This window comes from Notolabrus celidotus, chromosome 9 (genome assembly GCF_009762535.1).
Source record: "Notolabrus celidotus isolate fNotCel1 chromosome 9, fNotCel1.pri, whole genome shotgun sequence".
Lineage (NCBI taxonomy): Eukaryota > Metazoa > Chordata > Actinopteri > Labriformes > Labridae > Notolabrus > Notolabrus celidotus.
Window position 1 is genome coordinate 20,708,197 of NC_048280.1, and position 25,405 is coordinate 20,733,601.

Here is a 25,405-nt window from a genome sequence, read left to right on the forward strand (position 1 = left end):
ACACACACACGCACGCACACACACACACACACTCACACACACACAACAGAAATTTACTGCACTTGCTGCAATAGAGTCAGACTCTCCATAACCATTATTGTGTTATGTGGCTTGACAAATGGCCCTCACCTTCACTGCAGGGCAGAGCGGAGCCCACGTCGATGAGTGTGTGAGTGGTGCTCTAAATTGTGCAGGAGCAACGTTGCTTGAAGTGAGTGCCTACAAGTGTGATGAAGGGTGTGAAAAGAGTACACCTGAGGACCTGATGAGAGGTTTTTTCAACTGGTGCTGATGACAAAAATAGAGACCTTGAAGTCAGAGATTTAAGATATAAACATGTTCAAATGTCAGCAAAGTGAATCATATACTGTAGTCTGAAATGTGTGTGAGCAGCACACTGAAACATTTACATCATTTACGTTACATTTAACAAAACTGACCAGGGTACAAATCTGAGTACAACTTTAAATCCAGCCACATCATGACATCATAACCTTTGTTACAGAAGTGGCTGCAAAACAGAACAAAAAAAATCAATATCCATCTGTGAAAACATAAAAAATAAAACAAACATCATGTTTCACAAGATGCCTGTGAGTCAAGTAAACCGGTAACACTAATCTGCACAGACGTCAGAAAACGCGGCCCTGACGGGGTTCACGATAGCAGGTCACAGCACAGTCAGCAGCTCTTCACAACTCAATAAGTTACACAGACGAGAACGGTGACTCAGCCAGTGTTTCCCAATGATTACTCAATCATCTCCACCTCTAGGCTGAAGGCGATATGGAAGCTAAAAAAAAAATAGCTCTACTGAATCATCATTTAAACTAATAGAGTGGTTGGTCAGCCCACCAATGTGAGTCACAATCATTTACACAATATTTTAGTACTAACAATCCACTGATCAATACAAGTGAAAAACATGGATTGTGTGATGAAAAACAATTTACAATCGTGTAATCATATAGATTCTGACATCTTTGTGCTGTAAAGTACACATTTTTCACTGATCGGACGATCCTCCTGAATGTGAGGGTGCTTTCAGTTCTGTGTTTGCATACAGAGGGACTCCTTCAGCCTGACATCAGAGTGAGTCTGGGTTAGGTTGTGTTTACATGCTGATTGATTGCTAGGCCAGCGACCCCAGCTGTCCTCCCACCAGCACGCGGCCACTCCCAAGACCAATGCCACCATCACAGCCCAGGCTGGCCTTGAACACAGCACCAGGGAGTCTGCTGAAGCTAGCAGGGGCCATGCATGCCAACATGGCCACAGTCACGGTTAGGGTGAAGAAAATGGAGACAGCAGTGTTTATGGCCACTATCTGGCCGAACTTGGCGAAAGGCACAATGACACAGAAGAAGAGGGGGACTGTAGAGATCACTGTGGTGACGGCACTGGACACTATGGCAAACCCACATGGTTCACTGCTTCCAAGGTCCGCCTCCGCCTCTCAACAGCAGGCTCCTACAACACAAAAATGGTGAAGTAACAAAGCCGCTCCTCTCTACTCGGAAGCCTTGAGGGCACTTCTCACCTTATTGAATCATTGAATCCAAATTCTTAGTCATTAGCTTGTTAAAACACGTGGAAACGGGACGTTTCTTGTACTTACTCATAATCGAGTTGTGCAAAAAATATGTACACTCCCATACCAAGTTTTGACTAGGTGTAGAGGGCATGAGCTCCCCAGCCAGCAGGTATCCCTCCACAAGGTGCAGACAGTAATCCACGGAGGAGCCACAAGTATGGAGAGAGAAATTGCCTCCACTGCGCCCATCTCCCAACCAAGCCAATACATGAAGGCCACAACCAGACAGATCACTCCTGCAGAAGGACAAGAACCCAGAATTACAAGCAGGATCCAAAGGCGTCAATATTCTCCTCTTAGAATCCAATTCTGAGTATAAAAAAATAAGTTGATCAAAAACCTGAATGTAGGACTTCACATCTTACCTAGTATGGTGTGAGCACTGGCAAAAGCAGCAGAGGATGAGCAGTAAACACGGATACAGCTGCCACACAGATGGCCAGAGACAGCAGCAGACTCCAGAGGGCACTCTCCACACCTACAAACAGACCAGAGAGCAGCAGATTAACAGATTTTTACACACTGCTGCTCTCACTTCTCCTGTGGATTAATCCATCATCAGAAAGCAGAAAAACATCTCTTGACATGTAGTACCACTTTTTCCACTTGCCTATAATCTCCATGAAAATCTGCTTCCAGTGCTCACAGGTCTGGAAACCCCGTTGCAGATCAGAGGACTGTGGGAGGGAGGCGAGCTGCTCCTGGATGAAGTTCTCCCACTGGAGGAAGTCAGAGTAGGTCCTGAAAGGAGGATTTCCCCTTGTACGGGTCTTGATAGGAAAGACAGAATAAAAAGTGAGGTATTTATGTGCTAGTCTGGGACATAGAGGGATGAAAAACTGACGGATGATTGGACTCACAGACTCAAAGGCCATGGACAGCCAGCGGACCTTTCCTCCGTGCATTCCACTGCTCCGTGTGAGAGCTGACCAGGAAGCAGGTTGGGTTCAGGTAGAGAGTGACACTCAGGGTGGAGCAGAGGCAGAACAGATGACAGTTTATTACCTGAGGGGACAGAAAGAGAGCATATGTCATTTTCATTGGCACTTTCATTTTCTTTATACCATTATTTTACAGTATTCATTTATCTAGTTGTAACTAGTTTATTTTGATGTGTGTTTTTATGCCACAGTTGTTAAGCACTGTATGTCACAGTCTTTGGTTCATAAAAACACTGAATTAATTATATATAAGAAAGGATTTAAAAGTCCAAAGCTGTCTAAAAAATTGAAAAGTTTAGTTTAATGAAGACGTGTGAAATTTTCACATTTAAGAAGGTGGCCCTTTTTTCAGTTTTGCTTTAAACATCTAAGAGTTTTTTACAGCTTTTGAAGCCGACTGAAATCAATATAATGCCTTTACATTAAAGTAAACAGACCATTACTACTGGGGTGTTTTGTTTAGTGCAATGGCAGAAGGGACACAGCTCCTGCCAAATGGAGCTCCTTTGCAGGTTTGAATACTGTGAAGAAAGACTTTTATTGTTGCATTTTCCATGACAAAGATGAGCAAAGAGTGATACATTTGACCGATAAGGACAGCAAGATAGAATTTTTTCTGCTTTGTCCTCACAGGGTTGCCATTGACACACACTTCAAACTTCCTCTTAGGAACTTAAATAAAAGTCCAAATGATCAATAAATAACTTTGTTGTTGATTAATGCTTCAAAGGATAAACAACTAACTAATTAAAGACTATCTCTATTTTTGTATTTTGTAATTAAAGTATTTATTCTCATATAAAAGATTTCCCTCAGAATTGTGTTTGAGTGTTACCTGATGGCAAACACTGCGCTCCTCCTGGCTTCACAAGTTCTCTATTTTCACTAATTGCTTTGCAGATTTTGCAAAGATGCCCCATTTCCTGGAAAATGTCAAAGTCTGGATCCAATATGATGCTGCCCTTTGAAGAGAGTTAAACACCACATCAACCACATGAGAAATTGATAGAACAATCTGGCTTTGCTTGACTATTGTTGATTAAAACTTTGTGCTAACACAGGTGTGACTCTCACCATATCTCCTATCACATGGTTGTCCCTGCGCCCTGTTCGGTTGACACCCAAGATGCCAAACACAACGAAAACCATTGCCCCTGTGTCCACTAGAGGACGCACCGCTGGGTGGCCACACACACCGCCACTGCATGGGTTGAAGCCAGAAGTTTTGGATGGTTTCATCTTGGCAGCGGATGAGGGATCTTTATAAATAGAAGCAGAGAAAATCTCTTAGCAGCATTATTTATACAGAGTAAAAATGTGTGTACAAGTGAGGCACTGTGGAAAATCCTCAAGTGGGTTCATAGAGTGCCACTTTAAGAGGGTAAATTTGAATAGAGTCATATCTGCATTTTTCTCTACTTTTACGACTCAATAGAAATAAGTGACATAGAAAGATGGTTCATGCAGAGGAAAATAGACCTCCTCCTGATGGGGCTCAAAACCCTCTTAATAATAATGATGCTGTGACACTTGCTCCCTTACCACTGGGAAGAGGAGAATAAAAGGATCCTTGTGTGGGTCCATCAGGCCCAGAACTGATGCCACAGCCAGGTGGACCCACACACATTCGGGTTGGATGAGGTCTCAGGCGGAGCTGGGCATAGTACAGCTTCCTAAGAGGAGAAAACAGAGTAGGAGTGACCAATTGTCCACTGAATCAACATGACAGTCCATCTAATCTGATACTTTTAGTTTGTGTGTTTTCACCTGCAGTGCTGCTGCAGAGATGACGCTACATAAAAAGAAAACTCTGGCGTCCAGCCATGATGGGGGTCACATGAGGTGGATGTAATCATCCAGCTGGGGTACGGATGGTACACATGGGAAACACACACTGTCATTCTGCTGGTGTAATTGCTGCAGGGCTGATAATAAGCCTATTCAGATAAAACAAGATTATTTTTAAGCCGCTTTGGTGAGGCATATCACAGATGGGAGGCATAACATTACAACAAATTATTAAAATATCATTAGGCTGATTTATTTTGCTCTATAACCTGAAATGATGACACCTCCTCATGATCTGAGCTGCATAGTTTCCACGGGGAGGGAATGCTGGTGTTGAGAGAGAAGCGGTAAAGGGTTGTAGAAGCCCCAAGGTCCAACTTTGAAATGTACACTGTAAGTAAAGAGCCTGAAAAACAGTGGTTACTGTTTCATTTCAGACTTTCAGAACATATTTGTGCAAGAACAAGGGTAAGAGGGGAATTAATTTTATGTGTTGAATCTTTTACCTGTTTGATTTGTGCTTGGATTTGGTCTCACTGAGCCACGAGCAGCAGTAGAGGTCATTGTGCTTGTTGCTTGCTGATGTGTAGAAAACTTAAATGCTGATGAGGAAGTGTGAGTGTACAAAGGATGGGGCTTTTCCATGAATACACCTGCAGGACAAAAAATCAGATCAGATATTTTACTTCACAGCCACAGGGGTTAACTGATGAGCTTACGTCCATTGCCACTAAAGTCTCACCTGAGCACATGGGGCAAGAGATGCCCTGGCCACTGAGGTTGCTCCTCAGCGCCAGCAAAGACTGGAGGTTCGTGTTCCGACGGAAAAGAAGCGGGGCGTGAGTGGCTGGCCTCAGAAGACAGCAGCACCCCGCAGATAAGAGCAACCCAGGAGGAAGACACCTGGACGAGAGGAAGACAATGATGAACAATGACAGAGAGAGGACGGATTGATGGATTAGATAGAGCTGCTGATGGACAGACAAGGCGCAAGGATCAATTACAGTCAAAAAGAGAGAGGATGAATACTGCATGATGGCGGCTGCCTCTTCCTCTGAGAGATTCATTCCTCCCCAGGCTACACAGAGATTACAGCTTTTCTTAAACAGTTCTCATGTTGGCTGGAGGTTACTCTCATGTCTGAATCAGTGAGTCTCACAGTGAGGGCTTAACATACTGCAGGTTGGCCACAGGAGATATTTATGACGAATAAAAAGGTTCCATTTTTCAGTTTCTAACTCTTTTTTATTCTTGTTTTGCTACTTTATAAAAATTCATAGTGTAGGTAGATTCATTATTCATTGCATTGTAATGCTAAAGCTTGTCTAGTCCTGGATTATTTTTAGTTTTCAAAGTGAGCTGTGGTATTCTTAGGATTCTAATTGTCTAGTCTTTATCATAGATCAAGAGCCAAAAAAGTAAAATCTGCAAAAAAACAACAGAGTAAGTTATCCTTGATCTTTTGAGGTGATCAGTTTTAAGGGTTGTCAATCTGTACAATCTCAGAGTTTTTATCAAATCTCACCAAGAACAGCTCTTCTTTGCTCCACAGCTGGCTCTGCCACTAAATGCTTCAGGGCCCATTGAAGATTTGAGCTCACCACACCCACATGCTGCCCTCCTGTAGGGGACAGAGGTGTCTCCACCGACAGGAAAAGAATGGCTGCATCGCTGTCTGTGTCACAGGAGCCTGGAAGAGACAAATACAGAGGCTTAATGGTATCTGGACAGCAACATTTTACAGCCTGGACTCATTCCCTTTCCCCATTCTGCCCCCATCATCCATTCAATGTAAGGGAGATAACAATCTTACCTGGCTCCATTTCCACCGACAGAAGCGCCACATCATCATCCTCATCTGACAAAGGCCCGTGGCTTGCTGACAGCCCTAAAAACAGCTTCCAGCTTCAGAGGGAGGAGGCAGTTTAGGGAGGGAGACAGCTGAAGGGATTACATCGCGTCTGTGGTGTTGCACAGCATGCACAAATAACATCTCACACAAAAAATAAGGAAATAACTGCTCACCAATTCAGCCAGGCTTGTTCCTGGGGCTCCACACACTTGGTCCAGATGCACAGTGTGGCTGGCATCAGGACAGATACCGAGAGCCAGCAGCAGCTGACAATGAGGGCCATGAATAGGCCAAAGTCATGCACGGCTGGGATCTAAGTGTCAGTTAAATGGAACACAGTGTAAAAGACCTTGAAACATTCAATTTGTGCTTATCACATGAAAACATCTGTCTGCTGAGAGAGGCACTTCTTTTCATCCATAACAGGGCAGTCATTCAGTCTCTCTGTATAGATCCTATTACGGCTGCCTCTCTCTCCTATGATTACCTGAGAGAAGGTGTTTGCAGCATAAGCAGCTGCAGTGGTGAAGGAAGTGAGGAAAGTAGCTCTGCCAGCAGTTTTAATTGTGTAGATGATTCTTTGCTGTGGCTGGTGCAGGTGGGAAGCTTGTCTGAAGGTGCTGATGAACACAAATACATCATCCACCCCTGAGCAACAGTGAGAGAACAAACGAGTCGCATTACAAACTGTGGTGAATGTAACTGCCTAAGTGCTGTTTACGTTTCACAAAAAAAGCATCAACGTTTTTCTTACAAAGACCCAATGATGCCTTAAGACAGTGGTCTTCTTCTGTGCTGGTCCTATTAGATCTTAGTGCTGCATTTAACACGATTGGCCATCACATCCTGTTACAGAGACTAGAATGACTAATTGGCATCACAGGAACCGCTTTAGCTTGGTTTACATCATATCTGTCAGATGGACCTCAGTTTGTACATGTAAATGAAAAGTTCTCTGTGCACACCAAGGTTAGTCATGGTGTACCACAAGGCTCAGTGCTTGGACTAATTATTTTCACCTTAATCATGCTTCCTCTCGGTAGCTTCATGTGGAAAGACTCCATAAATATTCACTGTTATCAGTAGTGGACAGTATCAAAGTAAATGTACTTGAGTACAGTACTTAATTACATTTTTTGAGTATCTGTACTTTACTTGAGTATTATTTTTTTAGGATACTTATTATTTTTACTCCACTACATTCAGAAGACAATTATTGTACTTTTTACTCCACTACAATTTCCTTCTCTTTTCTGAAGTGTGTTTATGTAGTTCTGTTTGTCTCAGTGGTTTAGTCATACCTGTATATTATGCGTCTCCACTGTTGAACGTGGAGCAAGCACAGAGCACATTTCACTCAGATCAGGCAGTTCATTTAGAGGTGGTAATGATGGCTATAATTCTCCACCTTCAGCACCCATGGTCATATCTTCAGCCTGTGTTAGAGGTTTTTGAAATGAGGAATGATATGTATTGTTTGAAATGTTCTTCCTGTTTCCCATTCTGCCCAAACATACAAAAGTTCACAGTCCAACCTGGGAAAGCGTGTTGAGCTAAAGAACATTTGTTTTATTCCAGATGAACATTTCAAACTAAGTTGTCTGTGCTTGGAGTAACTTAGTTTCTGTTTTTATTCCATGGTATAGTGTTTGGAGATTTCAAGTAATGGTTTCTAGATAAACATGATGTAACTGAATGTACTCCTATGTATTCTTGACTGCATTTATGTGTTTTGAAAATGCAACGTTTTGAGCTTTTTTTAAGAAGTACTTTGAATACTTAAATAGTTTTAAAAGCAAGTACTTCAGTGCTTTAACTCAAGTAATAATATGACAGGGCAACTTTCACTTGTATTGGAGTAATATCTGACCCGGAGGATCTATACTTTCACTTAAGTAATGAAGCTTTGTACTTTGTCCACCACTGACTGTTTAGACGATGACGCTCAATAATCCTTATCGGTGAAGCCAGAGGAAACCAATCAACTAACTAGCATGTCTTAAAGACATAAAGACGTAATGATCAGAAATGCTTTTCTGCTCATCTCGGACAAAACTGAGGTTATAGTTCTTGAACCCAAACACAGATTGGGAGATATTTTCTAATAATATATAACTGCCTGATATCTCAAAGCATATATTTTTTAGTTGTTGAACTCTTTCTCTGATGAAAAGTGAATGAATTTCTTCTTTTCTTACCTATACCAATAATAACAAAGGCTGCAACTCCATTGAGAATGCCCAGGTACCTCACACCAAATACAACGTGGTATAAGAAAAGAGCCATTAAGCAGCTCAGTCCAATGCTAGTGAGTCCAAGGAGAGTTAGAAACACTGCAGACACAAGAAAACATTTGTATAATTACAAATAACTCACTTTGATAAACAGTTCAAACATTAAAATAGAGGCACACCAGTGCAAGGAAAAAGAGCACCATACTGTACCAGAAAAGGAGGTAAGGATATAGACGAGCACTGTAATGCAGGCTCCACTGATGACAGCCAGCATCATGTCATTGTGGAAGGTGTGTCTCACCTCATCATCAAACAGCTCAGTTCCCCCGTAAAGCACCTTCACCTGGCTGGGACAGTGGACACAAATATAAAGTAACATCGAATTCCAGCCCTTTGCATCACTACATGTAAATAATCTGACACCTAAAAGAATGACTACACATTGTAATAACTGACCAAAATAGTTGTAATATCCTGCTGACCTGGTAGACTGCTTGGCCAGCATGTCTGCATACTGAACCACAAAGTTTTTGAAGCGAGATCTTTGCTGGTCACCTCGATCCTGCATGGAGTAGTAAGAGGGAAGAGGAGCTCCAAAGTGGATCTCACTGCGTAAAAGAGAGGAGGAGAGATGCTCAGGGGACAGACTCTCGTCCACGTACCAGTAGAACTGTGGGTGGGTGATGGCAAGACTCAGAGAACCTGAAAATACAGACACAGCACTGTTAGAAGGACTGCTACAGGTGGTCTTTATGTTCAAGCTGTACATTTTTACCCTCACTGTCTTCACTCTGGACCCACCTTGAATATCTGCCAGATCTGGGCCCATGCCATCATAGTAAATCTTTCCTCCTCTCTCACTGGGGTAGAGATAGGACAAGAGAGAGCTAGGTGGAGAGCAGTAGGACGGCCCTAGAGGCAGATCTCTTAACATCTCCAGAGGCTTCCAACAAAACTGATGAAACTGCGGATGCTGCATGAGCAGATGCTCCACATGATGAATCGTTTGCAGGCGTTCTGGTGTGAAGATGTTGTGATCGCCTTCCCCCTGTGCCACAAACACCAGCTCGATCTTCCACAAAGCCTGGCTCTGTATGTAGTAATTGGGAGCAAACCTGCTCCTCCTAATGAGCGGCAAACTTGAACTTTCCTCCAATGATTTCTTCTCATCCTCCTCTGCATTTTTATTTGAATTATTGTGCTTCACAATTTCCCCCTGAGCCAAATCAAGAGCTGTTCTTTTATCTCTGCCCGCTGCAGCGTCTGTCTTCTGATCATCTCCTGAGTCTAAAGTGTCATTTTGAGGACTAGGGAACCTGACGCCCTCATTATCTGTCCTGTTTAATGCTTTCTGCCTGCCCAGCTTCTCCAGCAGTAGCTCCTGCAGGGCCTCAGCCTCGCTGTAATCTAAGTCTCGCCTCCGTCTGTCCCAGGAGCCCAGCTGAGTTTTAACAGCGATTGTGAGGGCGTCAAAGCGCTCAGCAGAGAAGTGACTGTGAACCTCAAAGGCACTGTAGGATAGGTCTATGTCCAGGGGAGGGCAGTAGAGGAGCATGTAGGTAAACAGGGTGCATGGGAGCAGGATAGCGACCCCTAAAACCACTCCACTGGCCCAGGGCTGTGTGTACACCCATCCCACTGCCCTCCACGGCCCACACAATGCAGCCTCCTCAGGGATACAGGGCCGCCCTGCTGCATGAGCAACTCCATCCTCGTCCTCCTGCTCCTCCTCCTCCTCCTCATCCTCCATCCCTCCCCAGCTGGTCTGAAACAGCAGTGGATCATCCTCCACATTCATGCTGGCACCTGTCAGGGACCAAAACCATCAATTGTTATCATCACTTACATCAAGAATCACCAGCTTCTTCTCCTTTGGGAATTGACATAAGCACAAAATAAATATTTGAACTCCAACCAGCTGTAATGAGCAGCAGACAAAAATGAAAGACAAAGTGGTTTCGAAGTTAAACTCAGCCAACAAGGACATGTGAGTTAAGTCTGTCCTCAAGCAGCTGTCAACAAAGAGCCTCCTGTGGGACAAAACAGAGGAGGAAAGACCTTTTTTTCCTCAAGAAATTATACTGGTTAACTGGGTCCTGCTTTGAGATGCTGATCACAAGAGCTGTGGGGTGAAACAGGCTAAAAGCTTTGATTTAATTCTACCCTCTGTCCATGTGTGTGCCTGCCATTATCACCCAGAGACGGTCTGCTAGTGGCGCTCTACATCAGCAGTCATGGTAGCAGAGTCTGCTCTGCAGCAAATTAAATCATCTCACATGTCTAATTACTGACAAGAAGAGCGAGTGCGATATTAGACAGAGTTGTGGAAAAAGAAATGGTTTATCTGTGCAAGAGGCACCCTTTGGCTAATAGTGTCAATAGGTGCCACTTTTCCCCTCCACTTCCTCCTCCACACAAAAGATGCTGTACACAGTTTGCATTCAAGTGGCAGTGAGGCTGCTAACTGCAGCAATTTATCTCTAACAGAGCTTTAAGGTCAGCCAGGTAAGACAGGGAATTTTGATTATGTGTGAAAGATAGCTATACTCAGCTCTGCAGCTTAACAGAAAGCCATCATAAAATAGAAGAATTTCAAAATGATACCACTTAAATCAATATTTGTAAAAGATGACTTCTAGTGTGGGAAAGCAGAGAAGATGGAGCCTTGAGAGACTAACCCAGGAGGTAAAACTGAACTGGACGTGTGCATGTTGATTTATGAGATTTTCTTTTCTTTGTTTTTGCTCTCACACCTGATTGAGCTTTATTTCATGGTGTTGTTCAAAAAATATCCCAAAGCTTGCCGAAGAAGGTCACGTTGTGCAGTCGCCGTGCACAAAAATTCAGTCTCTGCTTAAATGACTGTTAAGCTTGTGGTTTCATGTTTCATGTTCCTGTTTGTTATAGCCGTAGCTCAACACTTCCTCACTATAATGTTCTCAAATGGGTTTCTGCAATTGTGGTTTTATGCTTGTTTCCCCCTTTCATGAAAGAGATTAAAAGAGCCTGTTGAGTTGGAAATCAACCACTCTGCTGTGTTTAACACAGTGAAAAAAGGGGGCATATTTGAAGCCATTTTCATCAGCACATCATCTCTTTTATTAATCACCATGTCATCTCTCCACATAGAGAAGGACACCAGTGCATCTTTTAATAGGAGAGTAGCAGATCAGCATCTGTCCACGCTGGGTGCAAATGCTTTTATAGAAAAAAATGAATGAATGATTTTGGGAAAGTTTGGTTTTAAAGTGCAGAAATGAAAAATGAAATAAGCTGGTCTAACAAAAGCCTCAAATTATTGTCAATAATGCTTGGATTACAGTGCTTTATGGCTGTAAATTAACAAGACATATCTTCCACTTCACAGATTGTAACTTTCTTGTGTGTATTTCTACACTTATCATTGCTGTTGTTTGAAAATGAACACTGTTACATATATATTCTTTAATGTGATAAAGCAAGCTGCTTTTTCCTCTTCAACCACTTTTATAATATGTAATGTGTTATAGTTACATGATCAGCTGTGTGATCAATTATGTGGTCAATCTTGAAAACATTGGTGAGATAAAATTGTGCAATTACAGTAACATAAAAGGAATACAACTGCTAATTCTGGTTATTAGATTATTTTAATCCTGTTACATTTTATCTCTGCCTCAATAGTTTGTTTTGATGATGGTGCTCTCATCATCGGGAGATGAGATGAGGCTCCGGAGAAGCACAGAAAAATGACGAGCGAGAGATAGGATGGAGGAATGAGGGGAGGAAAAACTGGGGAATGACTGAAGACTCACACAAAAACACAAATGCAGCATAGCCATCAACTCTTCAAATAAAAGACCAGTTCCTCAAAGATCTGTGAAAAGACATTGCGATCTTCTGCTGTTTATTATTCATAGAAAATCTAAATGAGAGGAATATCAGCACATCTCGCAGAGTTCCATTTCTGTGACCATTTTTACATCAAAACAGGCTGATCAGTGGTGCAGTTGTCAAAGTCTGACAGACTTAGGAACCCATTAGAGACGAGTATGCAGACTTAGTGCCTGCAGAGCTGTCATCCCCTATAGCCTTCTGTGTATCTTACAACAGACAGCAGGTACAGTGGAGGAAGATATCTACAGTGATGCATGGCCTCTAGGTAACATCCTTGTCTTTCTTTTTGACGAGTGTGACGTGTCTTTGCAGTCAAGAAACATTGCGCCTTATATACAACAATCATGAGCCCTGTACAGCTGCAGAGTACTGTGAGCGCTGCAGAGCCGGGTATAACTAATGTGTTTACAAGCTCCTAGAATTGTTCATTCAAGATTAGCAGTACAGAAACAATTCAAACACTCTGCAGATGTGGATTAAAAATAGAGTGTAATGTGGCATCCTTCTTATTGCCTTTATCCAGAATTAATGCTGTTTATGCAACATGGCTCAGTCTGTGTTAAAGCTTTAAAGTGAACATGTTTCTTTGTCTTTAATGTTGTGTTCACTTCAAACTGAGGCAGATAAATGCACCAAGGCCTGACAGAACAACTATCTGCAGCTTTGAGGTATGAAATCTTTCACTCATCCATTTAAAATGAAGCTGCTGTTGTATTTAGCATGCCCTGTGATTGTGAATTGAATACCCTTGCCTTACCTCACATCAAAAAAACTCCTTTAATAACTTGCTGTCTGTATTTCTATTAAATTTCTGTAAACTGGGTGTCAGTACAGCAGCTGTATTTGATGGTTTGTGTTTTGCAGCACACAGCTGTTTGGGGCTGTTCAGTGAGTTGTAAGCAAAAAGGGGAGTGAACCATAAGCTCCTCTAGACCAGATTTTCTCATGTATTTTTTTTTTCTCCTACAAAAAAGAGGATTAGCCAAGTGTCAGCATTTTTTCCGTCCACTCTATCTTTTTTTCAGTCTTTGAAGTGGGTGAGGTAGGAGCTATGAGCAATCCCAACCTGCTGTGAGCCTGAACTCATCACCTATAACCATCTCCATCATTCCTCCTTTTGCTCACCATCCCTCACTCTCTTGCCCTTTTCTTCCCTTCAATCTCTCCCTCTTTTTCTCCACACCTCTATCCCATCCACCAAGGTGAGAGATTTGTAACCTTCATTGCTGACTGCAGCTAAAAATAACCCCATCCTCTTCTGTTTATCTGTTCTCCATCTCATCCAATATGGATATCACATGCTGCCTCCTGCCCCACACACATATTCAGCCTGGTGTAAAGTCAGCCAGCATACCACCTCATTTAAAGGGGCATTGATTTCAGCACCAGTGCCCTATGAATATACTCCTTATGCTTGAGCGCTCAGCAGTATGTTTATTGAGGACGTGCCTCCTATTCTTCACGCACTGTGAATACAGAGTCAAGTCCAACTCTGGAGATCCATTTGCACCTAACAACGGTGTTCATTTTCTTATTGTCCATGGATTTATGCCCACTTTGACGCTCTGTGAACGGTTTGTGAAGCCTCCTGGGGCTGAACCAGGCAATTTCTCTCACTCTCCTGAATAAAACTGATTATCTAAGCCCCATATAACAGATACGGTACTTAGATTTTTCTGGCAGCGTAAAAAAACAACACACACTAAAATATTATGAAGCCTATATCTTAGAACTTATCTGCTCCAGCTACTCTTATGAAGAATACTTGTAATCCAGGCTGATGGGATGAGCTTTTATTGATTTTTGAAACAACTTTCTCACTTTTTCTGTCATTTTCTGGATAGCTGCACAGTTGCCTGGCATCAGTAATTCATCTTTTTTATCAATAATTTAGATGTCATTATCAAAGCAAACATCTGTAATGCTGAAGATACTCTTACCTGGTGCTGATGAGACAAGAATCACAGGTGAATCGTTCAGGCCTTCTGGGTCCACTGATGATGTGCAGAACTTATGCTCTTAAATGTCATCCCCTCCATGCTCTGTTGTGGTTGAAAAAAATCATTTACTTTTTTATTGTCATAGTTAATAACTCATCAATAAAAATAAATACCAGGGGGAATCCTTGCTAGACAAACACACACAAAAACACTCCCCCCTTCACAAACTCCACAGCAATACTCCAATATAAGCAGTTATTAATGTGTTGTTTTCCTCTCCTTTTATGCTCCCTGGTCCTTTTTCTATCTCGTGCACCCTCCCCTCCTCTCTTACCCGGTTGTCCAGGCGACAGAGTCAGTGAGACATTTCTTCCCAGAAGCTCCTCTCTCTCCCATGGCTTTGTTCAGCCTGCTCTGCTGACTGGCTCACAGGCGGAGGAGAGGCGAGGAGGGGAGTGCGGCTTTAAAACCTCTCTACACCCCTTATGGAAGACAAAAGAGCCTGCAGGGTTTTATCCACGAATGATTTTTTTTCTGCTCTGGTTCAACTTAAAGCCAGCTAGTTTTACGTGACCGCAGTGATGAAGCTCTAATGATGCTGCAGCCGAGACCCCTCCAAAACTGTCAGACATGGTATGGTCGAGTCTAGCCTTTAGTTGGTGGGGAGATGGGGTGTGTTATATGAGGGTGATCAGAATAACTGGCTACAGAGGGGGACAAAGTGCAAGCAATTTAAAATAATCACCTGAAGTAAGAGTTCATTCCCTTGCGGTTCATTTGCTCTACCGAGTGCTCTCACAGCATATAACATGAAGCCATTTCATCTGAAAATCTGTTTTAGATGTAATCTCACTGCCGCGAGCAAAACTAACACTTACAGGGTTTATAGGTTCACTGATTTCACTTCTCATGGTATTATTTCTTGTTGAGCAAATAATGCTCAGATTATAGTACCCATGCTCATTCTCATCCAACAATAATGACTAGCTCTCGCCTCTCTTACTGCAACATACAACTACTTAATTTCACTTCTCCACCTCTGCTCGGGTCTAACTTGGATTGCTTTAACCATAAAAGGTAATAGTCATTCAATGCAGCTATTTCTATATCAGCTGTCATAGTATGGAGGGAGCACAAATTAAATAGGTTCAGAGTCTTGTTGCTGTTTGTTTGTGCAAGAGTGTGTTTGCACCCTCCAGTACATCTTCACCCTGTTAAATCTGCCATCACAGTCCTACACGGACTATTATTTCAGCCCCTTGAGACCAATAAAAATAATCTGTGTGAGTCTAATCAAATCTATCCCTGCAGCACTGTGGGAGGGAAATAAACAGACCTCGTTGAAAACTGATCAATTGTTATGAGTGCATGTCATCAATAACAGCCAAACAGACTCAGTGCACTGTTCTTTGTTAGGGTTTAATGAGTCCCTCCAATCTTAGCAGACTTCATTTGGTAAACATATATCACAAATATTGGCAGGCAAGAACTCAGAGGCAGTCGACACAATTATAATCCTAACAATAATGTACATTAAATTAATACAAAATATACATAACTGTCATTCATACAGCTACACGTGCATACTTAACACACATGCAATGGTACACAGAGGCTTTCAGAAAGACGTACCGAGAGGATGTTGTGTTTGCTTCCTTTTCACAAAGAAAGTAGCTTTTTAATGGTCCAGTTAAGGCAGGCCCTCCATAAAAGCCTTCTTTTAGGATGAGTATTTTTTGTTTTGGTTATGAGAAGAGATTCACATTAATCACTACAGCACTGCAGGAAGGAATTTGGCAAAACAACAGTCTAACTTAGGAACAGATGGAAAAGATGAAAAAGTTTCACATCAAGCGATATTATACAACAGAATGATTATTGGCACAGAAGTAAAAAAAGTTTGTCTAACTTGAGATGTAAGCTAACATTGAGGGAAAACTGCAAGCAGGAGATATCCACATACTGCCCTTACTAGTGGACAGGGATGGGTGATTGAGAATCTTATCTTTTAAGCAGAAACCAGTGAAGACGTGGTTCAAGGATACAGAGCAAAGCAACAGAAATTACATTTATACTATCTGGGTCTTAAATCGAACAAAATCCCACCATGAAACAGGATGTCCTGACTGTATCTTTCCTTAAATCAAACTGAGGAAAATGTATAATGATGGGGTTTGGTCTCTTTGTTCATTATTACACACATCTCTAAAAGGGCATTGCACCAGTAATAATGAGCTGACAAGGAAACGCATCTTTGGAAAATAAACCTTAATGATAAGGAGGGAAAAAACAATCTGCATCCTGTGACTTCTATAAATGACAGTGTTCTGTCTACAGTGTAGCACTGCAGTCTTCGTTGATTGAGTAGGAAATTCATTTCATTTTCTAAATCTGGTGAGTGCTCTGAAGCTGGGGATTTAAGTTGGAACACATCTAATCTAACATAATTTAAGCACCTGCTGAAGTGGCTCAGAGGAAGCCAGATTTTTTTTTTTTTGTCTTTCTCTTTGAGAGTGTAGAACTGTACAGAGGAAAAGCATTTTGAAGAACACAAAAAAGCAACCATGAGTATAACAGAAATGCTTTACATATGATCTACATTATAGCAACAACTGTTTTACCCAACAGATATGATGTAAAGGAATGAATTTGTTCTTGGCTGTGTTGTTCTAAATGCAACTTTACAGTAACACATTTGGCCTGAGTGTTTAATTAACTTCTGTTCCAACACGCATTCACAGTGAAAGTCAACAGCCCCAGTGTATTGGTCAGGGTGACAGCTGACAGGAATAAAAGACATCTTAATGTGCTATGTTCATTGGTCCATGAGAAAACAGTGGTACTGCTCAGACACACTAACACACACGCACACACAGGCACACACAGGCACACTAAGCACACACTAACATTCACTTTCAGTGCTGTAAACTCACATACACTCTCATACTCTCAAAGCTGTCCTAAGACAGGGGAATTGTTCGTTTCCTCTAGCTACCACAGATGGGTCTCCCGGATTTCAGAGATGATGTTATTGGCTTTTTGGAGCGCCTAAAAAGAGAAAAAAGAAAGAGGGCAGTTAATCTACTGGCCTTGAAAAAGAAGATAAAGAAATAGTGAAAGGACTTGCTTTTCCTTGATGCTTAGGAACTATTGAGAGAACAAAAGCATCAGCCAATTTTACCTCCAGCATTTGCGCAACCTCGGTGCGCTGCTGTGCCGTGTCATGTGACTCAATGAGCAGCTCCTGTAGCAGCGGCTGTTTGTAAAGCTGACCCACCAGCTCGCTCTGCAGATGCTCTTTCACAAAGTTCACCAGGAAGTGCATCACCGTCTTGGGCACACTGTGAACAAACACACAGCCCCAAGACTAAGTTAGAAAATCTGCATCAATACCAGCTAATGGAGTCTACAAAAGAAAAAGAAGAGGTGATGGAAAAGGGGGGATAAGCCCTCCCAGGTTTTCTGGACTCGTTCCAGTCGAACCTGTCTTGGATGCTTTTGCGGACAATGAGGAAGTAGCATTTGATGAGGCGCTGGATGACCTCACAGTCCCTCTGCTCCCTGGAACTCAGCTTGCGGGAAACTGGCACTGCCTAGCAGAGAGGGGGGGAATTAAAACGTTGACAGTCTGCAATGTATTCGCCACTAAGTGTTTTGTCCTGCTGCTAATCCTACCACTCACTGTGTCAAGGAGGTTAATGGCCTGGCCTTTGCTTGGGCTGCCAAAACCTGCAGCAGGAGCTCTCTCTTCCGCAAGCTTCTCGTTCTTCCAGCGTTTCCCTCCATCAAGGCTCTCCACCTGACAGCAAGAAATCACGAGAGTCAGAGGGTCAAAGCAATTTGGACTGAGCCTGGAATTCTACTATAAACTATACTGTACTGTTTGTATGTGAAACATAATGGTTAGAGCTCTACAGAACGAAGTACCTGCTACAAGAGACAAACAACTACCTGCTGACTATTGACAGATGCTGAGACCTGCCCTGCATCAGAGAAGTCTGGATGTTTGGTGTTGATGTAGGCGAGTTCTATTGCAACCAAGTTGTGAACCTAAAGGGAAAAAAAGTAGAGAAAATTACCTCAATCAGTTACAGAGACTGAATCGTAGCTGTTTCAATTTCTATAAAGGATCAATTTAGTGAAGCTGTGGATTACCATTTCATTAGTAATTGGCAGCCGCTTCCTTAGTAATCCGGTCACCACTTCCACAATGGAATCATGTAGTTTGGGGAATCGCAAAAGCTCCTTGCAAAAACAGAAACATGCTCTCTCAGTATGGTGCTGTCATTAATTCAGTGCAGCTCTGTAAATCATCATCTTAAGGCAAACCTGTGTGCTATAGGAGGAGCAGTGCTGGATGATCCTCTGCAGCTCCTCATGAACAAGCTCTACACAGCGTAGACTGGGCTCCTCCAGACGCTTCATTTGCCGCTTCACCAGCAACTCAAAGGACACCTCGGGCACAAAAAGCGCTGGCCGGGGACCCTGCGGGACAACACACACAAACACACTCACCTATCAATTCTACTGCTATTCCTCCAAACAAGAGACTAAAATGTGGGTTTAAAAAAAACACTTAAAACAATCAACGCCCTTTACATGCCCAAATCTAATGTTTTCACAACATTTGGAGAGCTGCAATTTAAGTTCAATATTGATAAAAAACATTATTTTAAATATCCTCAGTTGAGAAGTTTTGTGAAAGCAAATCAAAACAATCTTAACAAGCCTTCCTGGACTTCTCTTGAAAAAATGATGACAAAGAATTGGTTAAGGAAAGGTCTTGTCTCAGAATTCTACATGATGTTGTATGTAAAGCATCAGAGACATCACATAAAAGATTAATGTCCTGGAATGAAGACTTGTCACTTAACATCTCAGAGCAGGACTGGAAAAGTGCTTGTTCTAAAGTTCACACAATTTCTATAAATAGTCGACTTAGAATATTACAATTCAAATGGCTAATGCGTATACCACCTGTAAAATTAAATAAGTACAATGAGAACATTCCAGACACATGTATAAAATGTATTGAATCTAAAGGAACATTAGTACACTGTATGTGGGAATGCAGGAAAATAAAAATATTTTGGGAAGAGGTTAAACATTTCATTGAGAAGATAATTTCCAAACAGATCATACTAGACCAGGGGTTCCCAAAGTGTGGGTCGGGACCTTTGGGGGTCGCGAGACACAAATTGGGGGTCGTGAGATGTCTTCCAGAATGTTTTTTTCTTTAAGTTATCTAATAATAGTACATTTCACCCATTATAGTAAAAATATATCTACAGAAACAGTAGCTAAAATTGAAATAAAACCTTGAAAAAAGAAAATATAATGAGTTTTCTGCCTTTTTCATCTTTGTTGCCAGATGACTGCCAAGTTTAGGGTTAGTGAACAGTGAATTATCAAAAATATCAGTAGCAGCAGGTAATTACATAAAGGCACATGAAACACAGCCACATGCTCATTTAGGTATGTAAATTTTCTGCAGTTCTGTTAAATTAAGCCACATTAAATTACTTGATTTGATTTGATTTGATTTGATGTCTTTATTTCGAACATGTAAAAGGCATGTACTTTGAGGGACAGTGGCGTTTGCGAGTCTTCCCCACCTATATTTTGTGGGTCGTGGGCCGAAAAGTTTGGGAACCCCTGTACTAGACCCCAAATTGTTTCTGTTAGCCATATATCCAGAAAAACATTGTTACACTAAAAAGAATTAAAATGTATTGACCATAGTCTACTGTTTGCAAAGAAATGTATTGCACAAAACTGGAAAGACATTAACAGACCCAGTACCACCCATTGGTTAAATCAGATGTTGTCAACCCTCCCATTAGAAAAAAATAACATACATCCAGAAAGCTAAAGAACATGATTTTGAAAAAATGTGGAAACCCTGCATTGATTATGTTAAAAAACAATCCAACACTGCAGTCCCAAAACCCATGTAGAAATGCAGTCTTTCATTTTGTCTTAATATATGCCACTGACCTTGATTTTATTTTTTTCAAATTGAATAGCCTTGTTTGATTTAGAGAAGCTCTTTTCATTCTATTTTTTGTATTCTTATTCTTATTATTATTATTCTTATTATTATTATTTTTCTTTCATTTTTGTTTAGCTGTTATTGTGTTTTTTGTCCATTTGTTAAACCTCGAGATACAGCCATGCAGCTGTGAAAGTGGAAAATGATTAATGATAAAGCTGTGTTTTTTGTGGTTATAAACTTCAATAAATCACTATGGTAAAAAAAAATAATAATAAAAAAACCACAAGAACAAGAGTGAGGAGATGCTCACCGTAGCATTTCGAATGGCAGTGAGGATGTCGAGCTCAGTCAGTCCCCCAAGGGGATCGATGGACTGCAGAGTGCGACCAAAGGTCTCATGGAATATGTAACAGATTCGAGCGCCGCCACAGCTGTAGAGAAGATGGGTTTCAGTTGTGACACTGACAGAGTTTCTCAGTGCTGTGCATCAGAAGTTTTAGTCACAACAAAACTAAACATTTGCCCTCTGTGTGTTTGAATAATTAATCGCCTTGTGGAAAAATAGCTGCTTGTATAAAAGGTGCCAAAAGAAGATGCTGATACAACTTCAATTTACAAGTACATTTCCCCAAGGACATAACCCTCAAGTCAAATGCTGAAAACTGATGTCAGTTAAATGCTGAGTTTTGCAACAAAGTGCTAAATGCAATAATAACTTTGATCAATAGAGACATTTTTCAGTATTTAGTATTCAAGAAAGATCCAGCAGCTTTAAAGAGGTCGGACTCACAGCTCTGAGGTCTGGATGTATCTGGCTGTTCCCTCGATGGTGTGGCAGTAATCACTTGCAAACTTGGTGACAATCTGCAGAAGCGTGGCACTGTGGTCTTCTACTGGCTGGCCATAGCCGTTGAGTCGTGCCTGGTACTGAGCGCTCAGCACGGTCACTCGGGTTTTGAGGTCTGGCAGGCAGTCCCGGATGTGGTGCATGAGCAGCCTGCTGAGAGTTTTGGCGAGATAGCGTGAGCCGGAGCGGGAGGCAAGAGAGGGGTAGTGGCGCTGCAGGAAGGCTTGCTCATCTCTCATTGAGTCCCCTAGGCTCTTCTGGGTATTGATGTCATGCTGGCTCCTGTAGGAATCAACAATTAGGGAGAGAGTGAGTGTAGTCAGAGGATAAGGGTAATGAGCGAATTAACATCTTGCCACCTTGCTGTTCTGTGATACTAAAACATTGCAAAAGGAAAACTAAATAAAAAAAAAACACTTCCAGACAGCAAACCTGTTTACGACCCCGATGATCCCAAGTCTGACTGGAATGACTCGACCCAGAAGGACCTCTAGTGCATCAGTCCCTGCATCCATCAGGTCCAGCTTACTGATCACCAGTAGTGTTCGACGGCCTGGCAAACACAGGGACCTTTGATTATACCCTCAAGGACAGTACAGTACCCCAACTATAACTTTTAAATTGATACAAGGAAAGACAGGAGTAATGGCTTTTATTCTCCCTCAAGGTTCAAAAGGAAAGATTTTACAGAATCTGGTCCAAATGGACAGAATATGTTAAACCTGTGAGGCTAGATTTCATCTGACTGAATGTTGTGAAGGAGTGACGATATGGTTAATTTCTATTTTTTGACTTGCTCTTTATTTGATTTTTGCAATTTCTTCCATCTGTACCTTTAAAATGTAATCTTCCCATGTTCTGTTGTATGTCTTAAGTTCCCTAAAAAATAATAATTGAAGAGCTAATTGCTGTAGAACTATCAAGTATGTTTTGCCTACTATACATGTTACATTCTGCTGTAGAATAACTACTGACTGTAAAGTGTTTGCTCTTCCTCAGTGTGCAGGAGAACCAACAACATTAGAAACAGGTTTCTAATAGGACAGGATTGAGACAAGTAGGGACACATTTGGGCAGAGAAATTGATATTTTGACTTGCACACCATCAAAGTGGCATTTGAAAGTAATAAAGGTATCAAAAATTGGCAAAAGACAGACTCCGAAGATCTCTTGGCAACATGGCAATGAAGGACACACTTACTCTCTAAGCACCTCTTAAGTGTCAGACTGCTGTTAACAATAGAGCCTGGAAAGTTCAATAGCCTGAAATGACTTGAGTACAATGCATTTCCTATGCACAATTAATAATTCAAAAGGTTTTTCTTCTTGAAGCATGTTACGTAATAAGCACTGATGGAGAGGACAGAAAGTCTAATGAAATCTGAGAAGAGAAGCCTGTAAATAAAGTGTCCTACCATCTGGATCAACCTCACGAGCCAATTTCAGAGCATCCGACGTGGCCAAGTCAGAGTTGGCAGGGGACACAGCGAGGGTGAGGGAGTTTGGATTTGAGATGAAGGACGAGATCATCTCTTGCACTTGAGTCTCAATGTCCTCTGGCTGATCCCCAACAGGAACCTGAGGCAACAACAATAGGCAGCCAACGTTATTGTAAGCATGGCATGGATGGAGTGCAGCTGTAAATCACACAGCTTACTTTTGTTAGTACATATGAAACAAAATCAAAATCATTACCTTAGTTATTCCTGGTAAATCAACTAGAGTGAGATTGAGCACTTTAGGTGAATATATCTTCAAATAGATTGGCTCAGGACTGATTCCCTGGAGGGCAGAGTAAAGGAAGAGCAAATCATGAGTGCAGGGTTAAATGTTACTTTTTAGTGTCAAAACTAAACACATCAAAACTTTCTTCTCACCTTGTTGTCACCTGAACTGCGTTCAGTCTCTGCTTCGATTTCCTTACGAATTTCCTGAAAATCTGAGAAGACCTGTCAGAAAGGAGAGAAAATGAAGCGTTAACAAACCGCAGTACACAACAGAGGACAAGGAAAGCTTCCACATTATTTGAATTGCTTTGATAAATGTACCTGGTTCTTGCAGTGCAGGAATGTACCCCATTCTTCAGCTTTGACACCTGAACAAACAAACAAGAATAAGTGAGAGTAGTTTCACACTCAGTGCTTTGAGCTACATAAACTGGGACAAATAAGGAAAACTGAAAAGATTGTAAATGGATTAATATCATGCTTGATGGGTGTTCAGATCAAAGAAAAAATGTCTTAAGGGATCAACAAAACAAATGATGAGGTTAAACAAAGACAAGTCTGGGCACACCACATAAACAGAGACCTGGATAGCTGTTTTGGACATTTTGTTTTACCCCATTTCCTGAGAAAGTGGTGAAGAAGAAGAGGAAGAAAGACTGAATGTTAGCAACCAGAGACCAAGGCTCTTTGAGCTATAGCCTGCAGTTGAAACAATAAGTGACAGAGCCATGCCAAAGACTTAATCACACAGAACAGAAATGAAAAGCCTGTCCTACTTAAACATGCTAGGAAAGTGAATTATAACCTGCAGTAAACCCAAAACTATACGTTTTCATAGTTATAATCAGAATCCATCTAATGTTGTTAAAAAAATCAATAAGCAGAAAAGTGAATATAAATGTACCATTCTCAATCTTCAGTCTCTCTTGCAGAGGAGAAACATTAATGAGTTGCAACACGAGGGGTCGTCTTGTGACTATTCCTGATCCTCGAGGCAAGAAATCCCGTCCAACCAGGCTTTCCAATACAGAGCTCTTTCCACTGCTCTGTTTTGGTACATAATGAAAGCAGCGATTATAGCAGCACTCCAACCAGCGTCAACTCAGCTCATGTGTGCACAATATCACACAACATATGTTCATTCATTTCATTTTTTTTCATTTTAATTTGATGCTCAGACCATGATCACGTGGTATGGAGCCACAGAACATAAATTACAAATAACAAAACAATATAATGATGGCACACGGCATGGTTGAAGTACAGCAGATCTTACTTAAACAAAGGAAGGACATTCTTCACAAAAAGACCCTAATTTACAGACAAGTTTTGGCTAATCTGATTGCAAAAGTAGAATTAATTTAAACACAAAGCGCAGTGGAAATAATACCTGGGTATGAACCTCTCTCTCTCTATTATTCAGAATGCTTGTGTTCCTGCATTCAAACAAAATATGGTACTTGTCGCCCACACGATTACCGTGGCAAAGGTTACAAATCCTATCTTTTCTATCCATGTCTTTATACCTTCCAATTACCTTAGGAATTGTTATTTGTCCTAAAATTACAGATAGCCTGTCTATACTTCTGGTTTTCAAATAACAAATATTTTTCTAGTTTTACATCTAATTTAAATTGTACATATAAATCACATGATGTCATTTTTATGTTCAACTCAACATGAAAAACCAATTCAACAATTCTTAAAATTGAAAGTGAAACCTATAAAGCTTGAACAAGGGTTACAAGTTAGTGAATCAATCTTTAACTGTGTTGTTTTTGCAGACTGACCTGAGATCCAACCACGACTATTTGAGGCAGCTGTATGATATCTGAACCCACTGTGAGGAAGACCTCCTGCAGCCTGTTGATGATGGGAATCAGAGTCTCCATCCCTCCAACTGTCTGGGTACAATTGCTGCTTGTAAAAAAAAGGGGAGTACAAGAAGAGATATGAAAGGATTACATCAAAGTTGAACTTCTGGGATTCCTGTAAGAAAATAGTGCACCCGCAAGCCCTAACAGAAACAATCGGCTGCCTTTTCCTTGTGACCACAGCTGACTACTATATAATTAAAAGGAATCACAAGACCCCTCTCTGCAAGTGAGTAAGTAACTGTGTGGCCAGAGGAGAGTGGTCCTGATGAGAGGGGTGTAACGCCATAGCATCAACTAGATCAACACTGTAATCCTACCAGATTATACACCGGATTTGACATTTTAATCTGGCTCATAGTTATCAATATAAATTGCACTGATCTGATATATGATAGTGTTCTAAATTACATGCCAACAAGTGATACAGCAGCCCTTACCGAGCCAGCTAACTGGATTTCTGAGAAGCTAATTGTTAAAGGCAGGAAGTCACAAGGATATGCTAGCTTCTGCTAACGCTAGCTGAGCCGCAGGGAACAAATGATGTCATATTATGACCTTACCTTTGTTCAACAAATAATATCCCCGCTTATCGACTCTGTCTGTACATCATAGCTCGTAGAAAAATGATGCAAGCGTCAAAAGCATTCCATTTAGTCCGAAATACTATCTAAAATTAGCAGGAGAGAAATGACAGCCAGTTCAGCACATAGGCGGTACGGGCATTACTCTTCCAC

The 25,405-nt window shown here is 41.4% G+C and overlaps 2 protein-coding genes across 2 annotated transcripts; both read right to left on the bottom strand.

The window, feature by feature from the left end:
* Positions 1–1,114: 1,114 nt before the first annotated feature.
* disp3 (dispatched RND transporter family member 3) lies at positions 1,115–14,611 on the bottom strand. Its single transcript, XM_034691548.1, is given in 27 exon segments — positions 1,115–1,416; positions 1,419–1,470; positions 1,659–1,747; positions 1,750–1,830; positions 1,960–1,971; positions 1,974–2,072; positions 2,205–2,364; positions 2,455–2,504; positions 2,507–2,599; positions 3,371–3,497; positions 3,610–3,794; positions 4,078–4,208; positions 4,303–4,472; positions 4,593–4,729; positions 4,830–4,976; positions 5,066–5,212; positions 5,215–5,226; positions 5,849–6,013; positions 6,137–6,228; positions 6,349–6,488; positions 6,663–6,823; positions 8,374–8,508; positions 8,620–8,756; positions 8,892–9,111; positions 9,211–10,215; positions 14,226–14,327; positions 14,560–14,611. Coding segments are annotated over 25 exon segments (4,041 nt in total). The 5' UTR covers positions 10,208–10,215; positions 14,226–14,327; positions 14,560–14,611.
* Positions 14,612–15,625: 1,014 nt separating this feature from the next.
* On the bottom strand, positions 15,626–25,405 carry si:dkey-32e23.4 (dynamin-1-like protein). Its single transcript, XM_034692053.1, has 17 exons — positions 25,232–25,405; positions 24,585–24,711; positions 23,699–23,840; positions 23,116–23,162; positions 22,945–23,016; positions 22,763–22,849; positions 22,483–22,645; positions 21,500–21,620; positions 21,011–21,349; positions 20,531–20,651; positions 18,555–18,710; positions 18,381–18,470; positions 18,177–18,275; positions 17,908–18,024; positions 17,709–17,818; positions 17,407–17,566; positions 15,626–17,273 (listed from the first exon to the last, which is right to left on the bottom strand). The coding sequence occupies exons 2-17, from the start codon at positions 24,684–24,686 to the stop codon at positions 17,217–17,219; spliced, it is 1,983 nt and encodes a 660-aa protein (XP_034547944.1). The 5' UTR covers positions 24,687–24,711; positions 25,232–25,405; the 3' UTR covers positions 15,626–17,216.

Bases quoted from the DNA above. Each gene is read 5' to 3' on its own strand.
- si:dkey-32e23.4 (XM_034692053.1), bottom strand. From the start codon at position 24,686: ATGGAGACTCTGATTCCCATCATCAACAGGCTGCAGGAGGTCTTCCTC. The intron at 22,646-22,762 runs GTAATGATTTTG...TTGTTGCCTCAG, and splicing joins ATTTACCAGGAATAACTAAG to GTTCCTGTTGGGGATCAGCC. The intron at 21,350-21,499 runs GTTTGCTGTCTG...TGATTCCTACAG, and splicing joins ATCATCGGGGTCGTAAACAG to GAGCCAGCATGACATCAATA.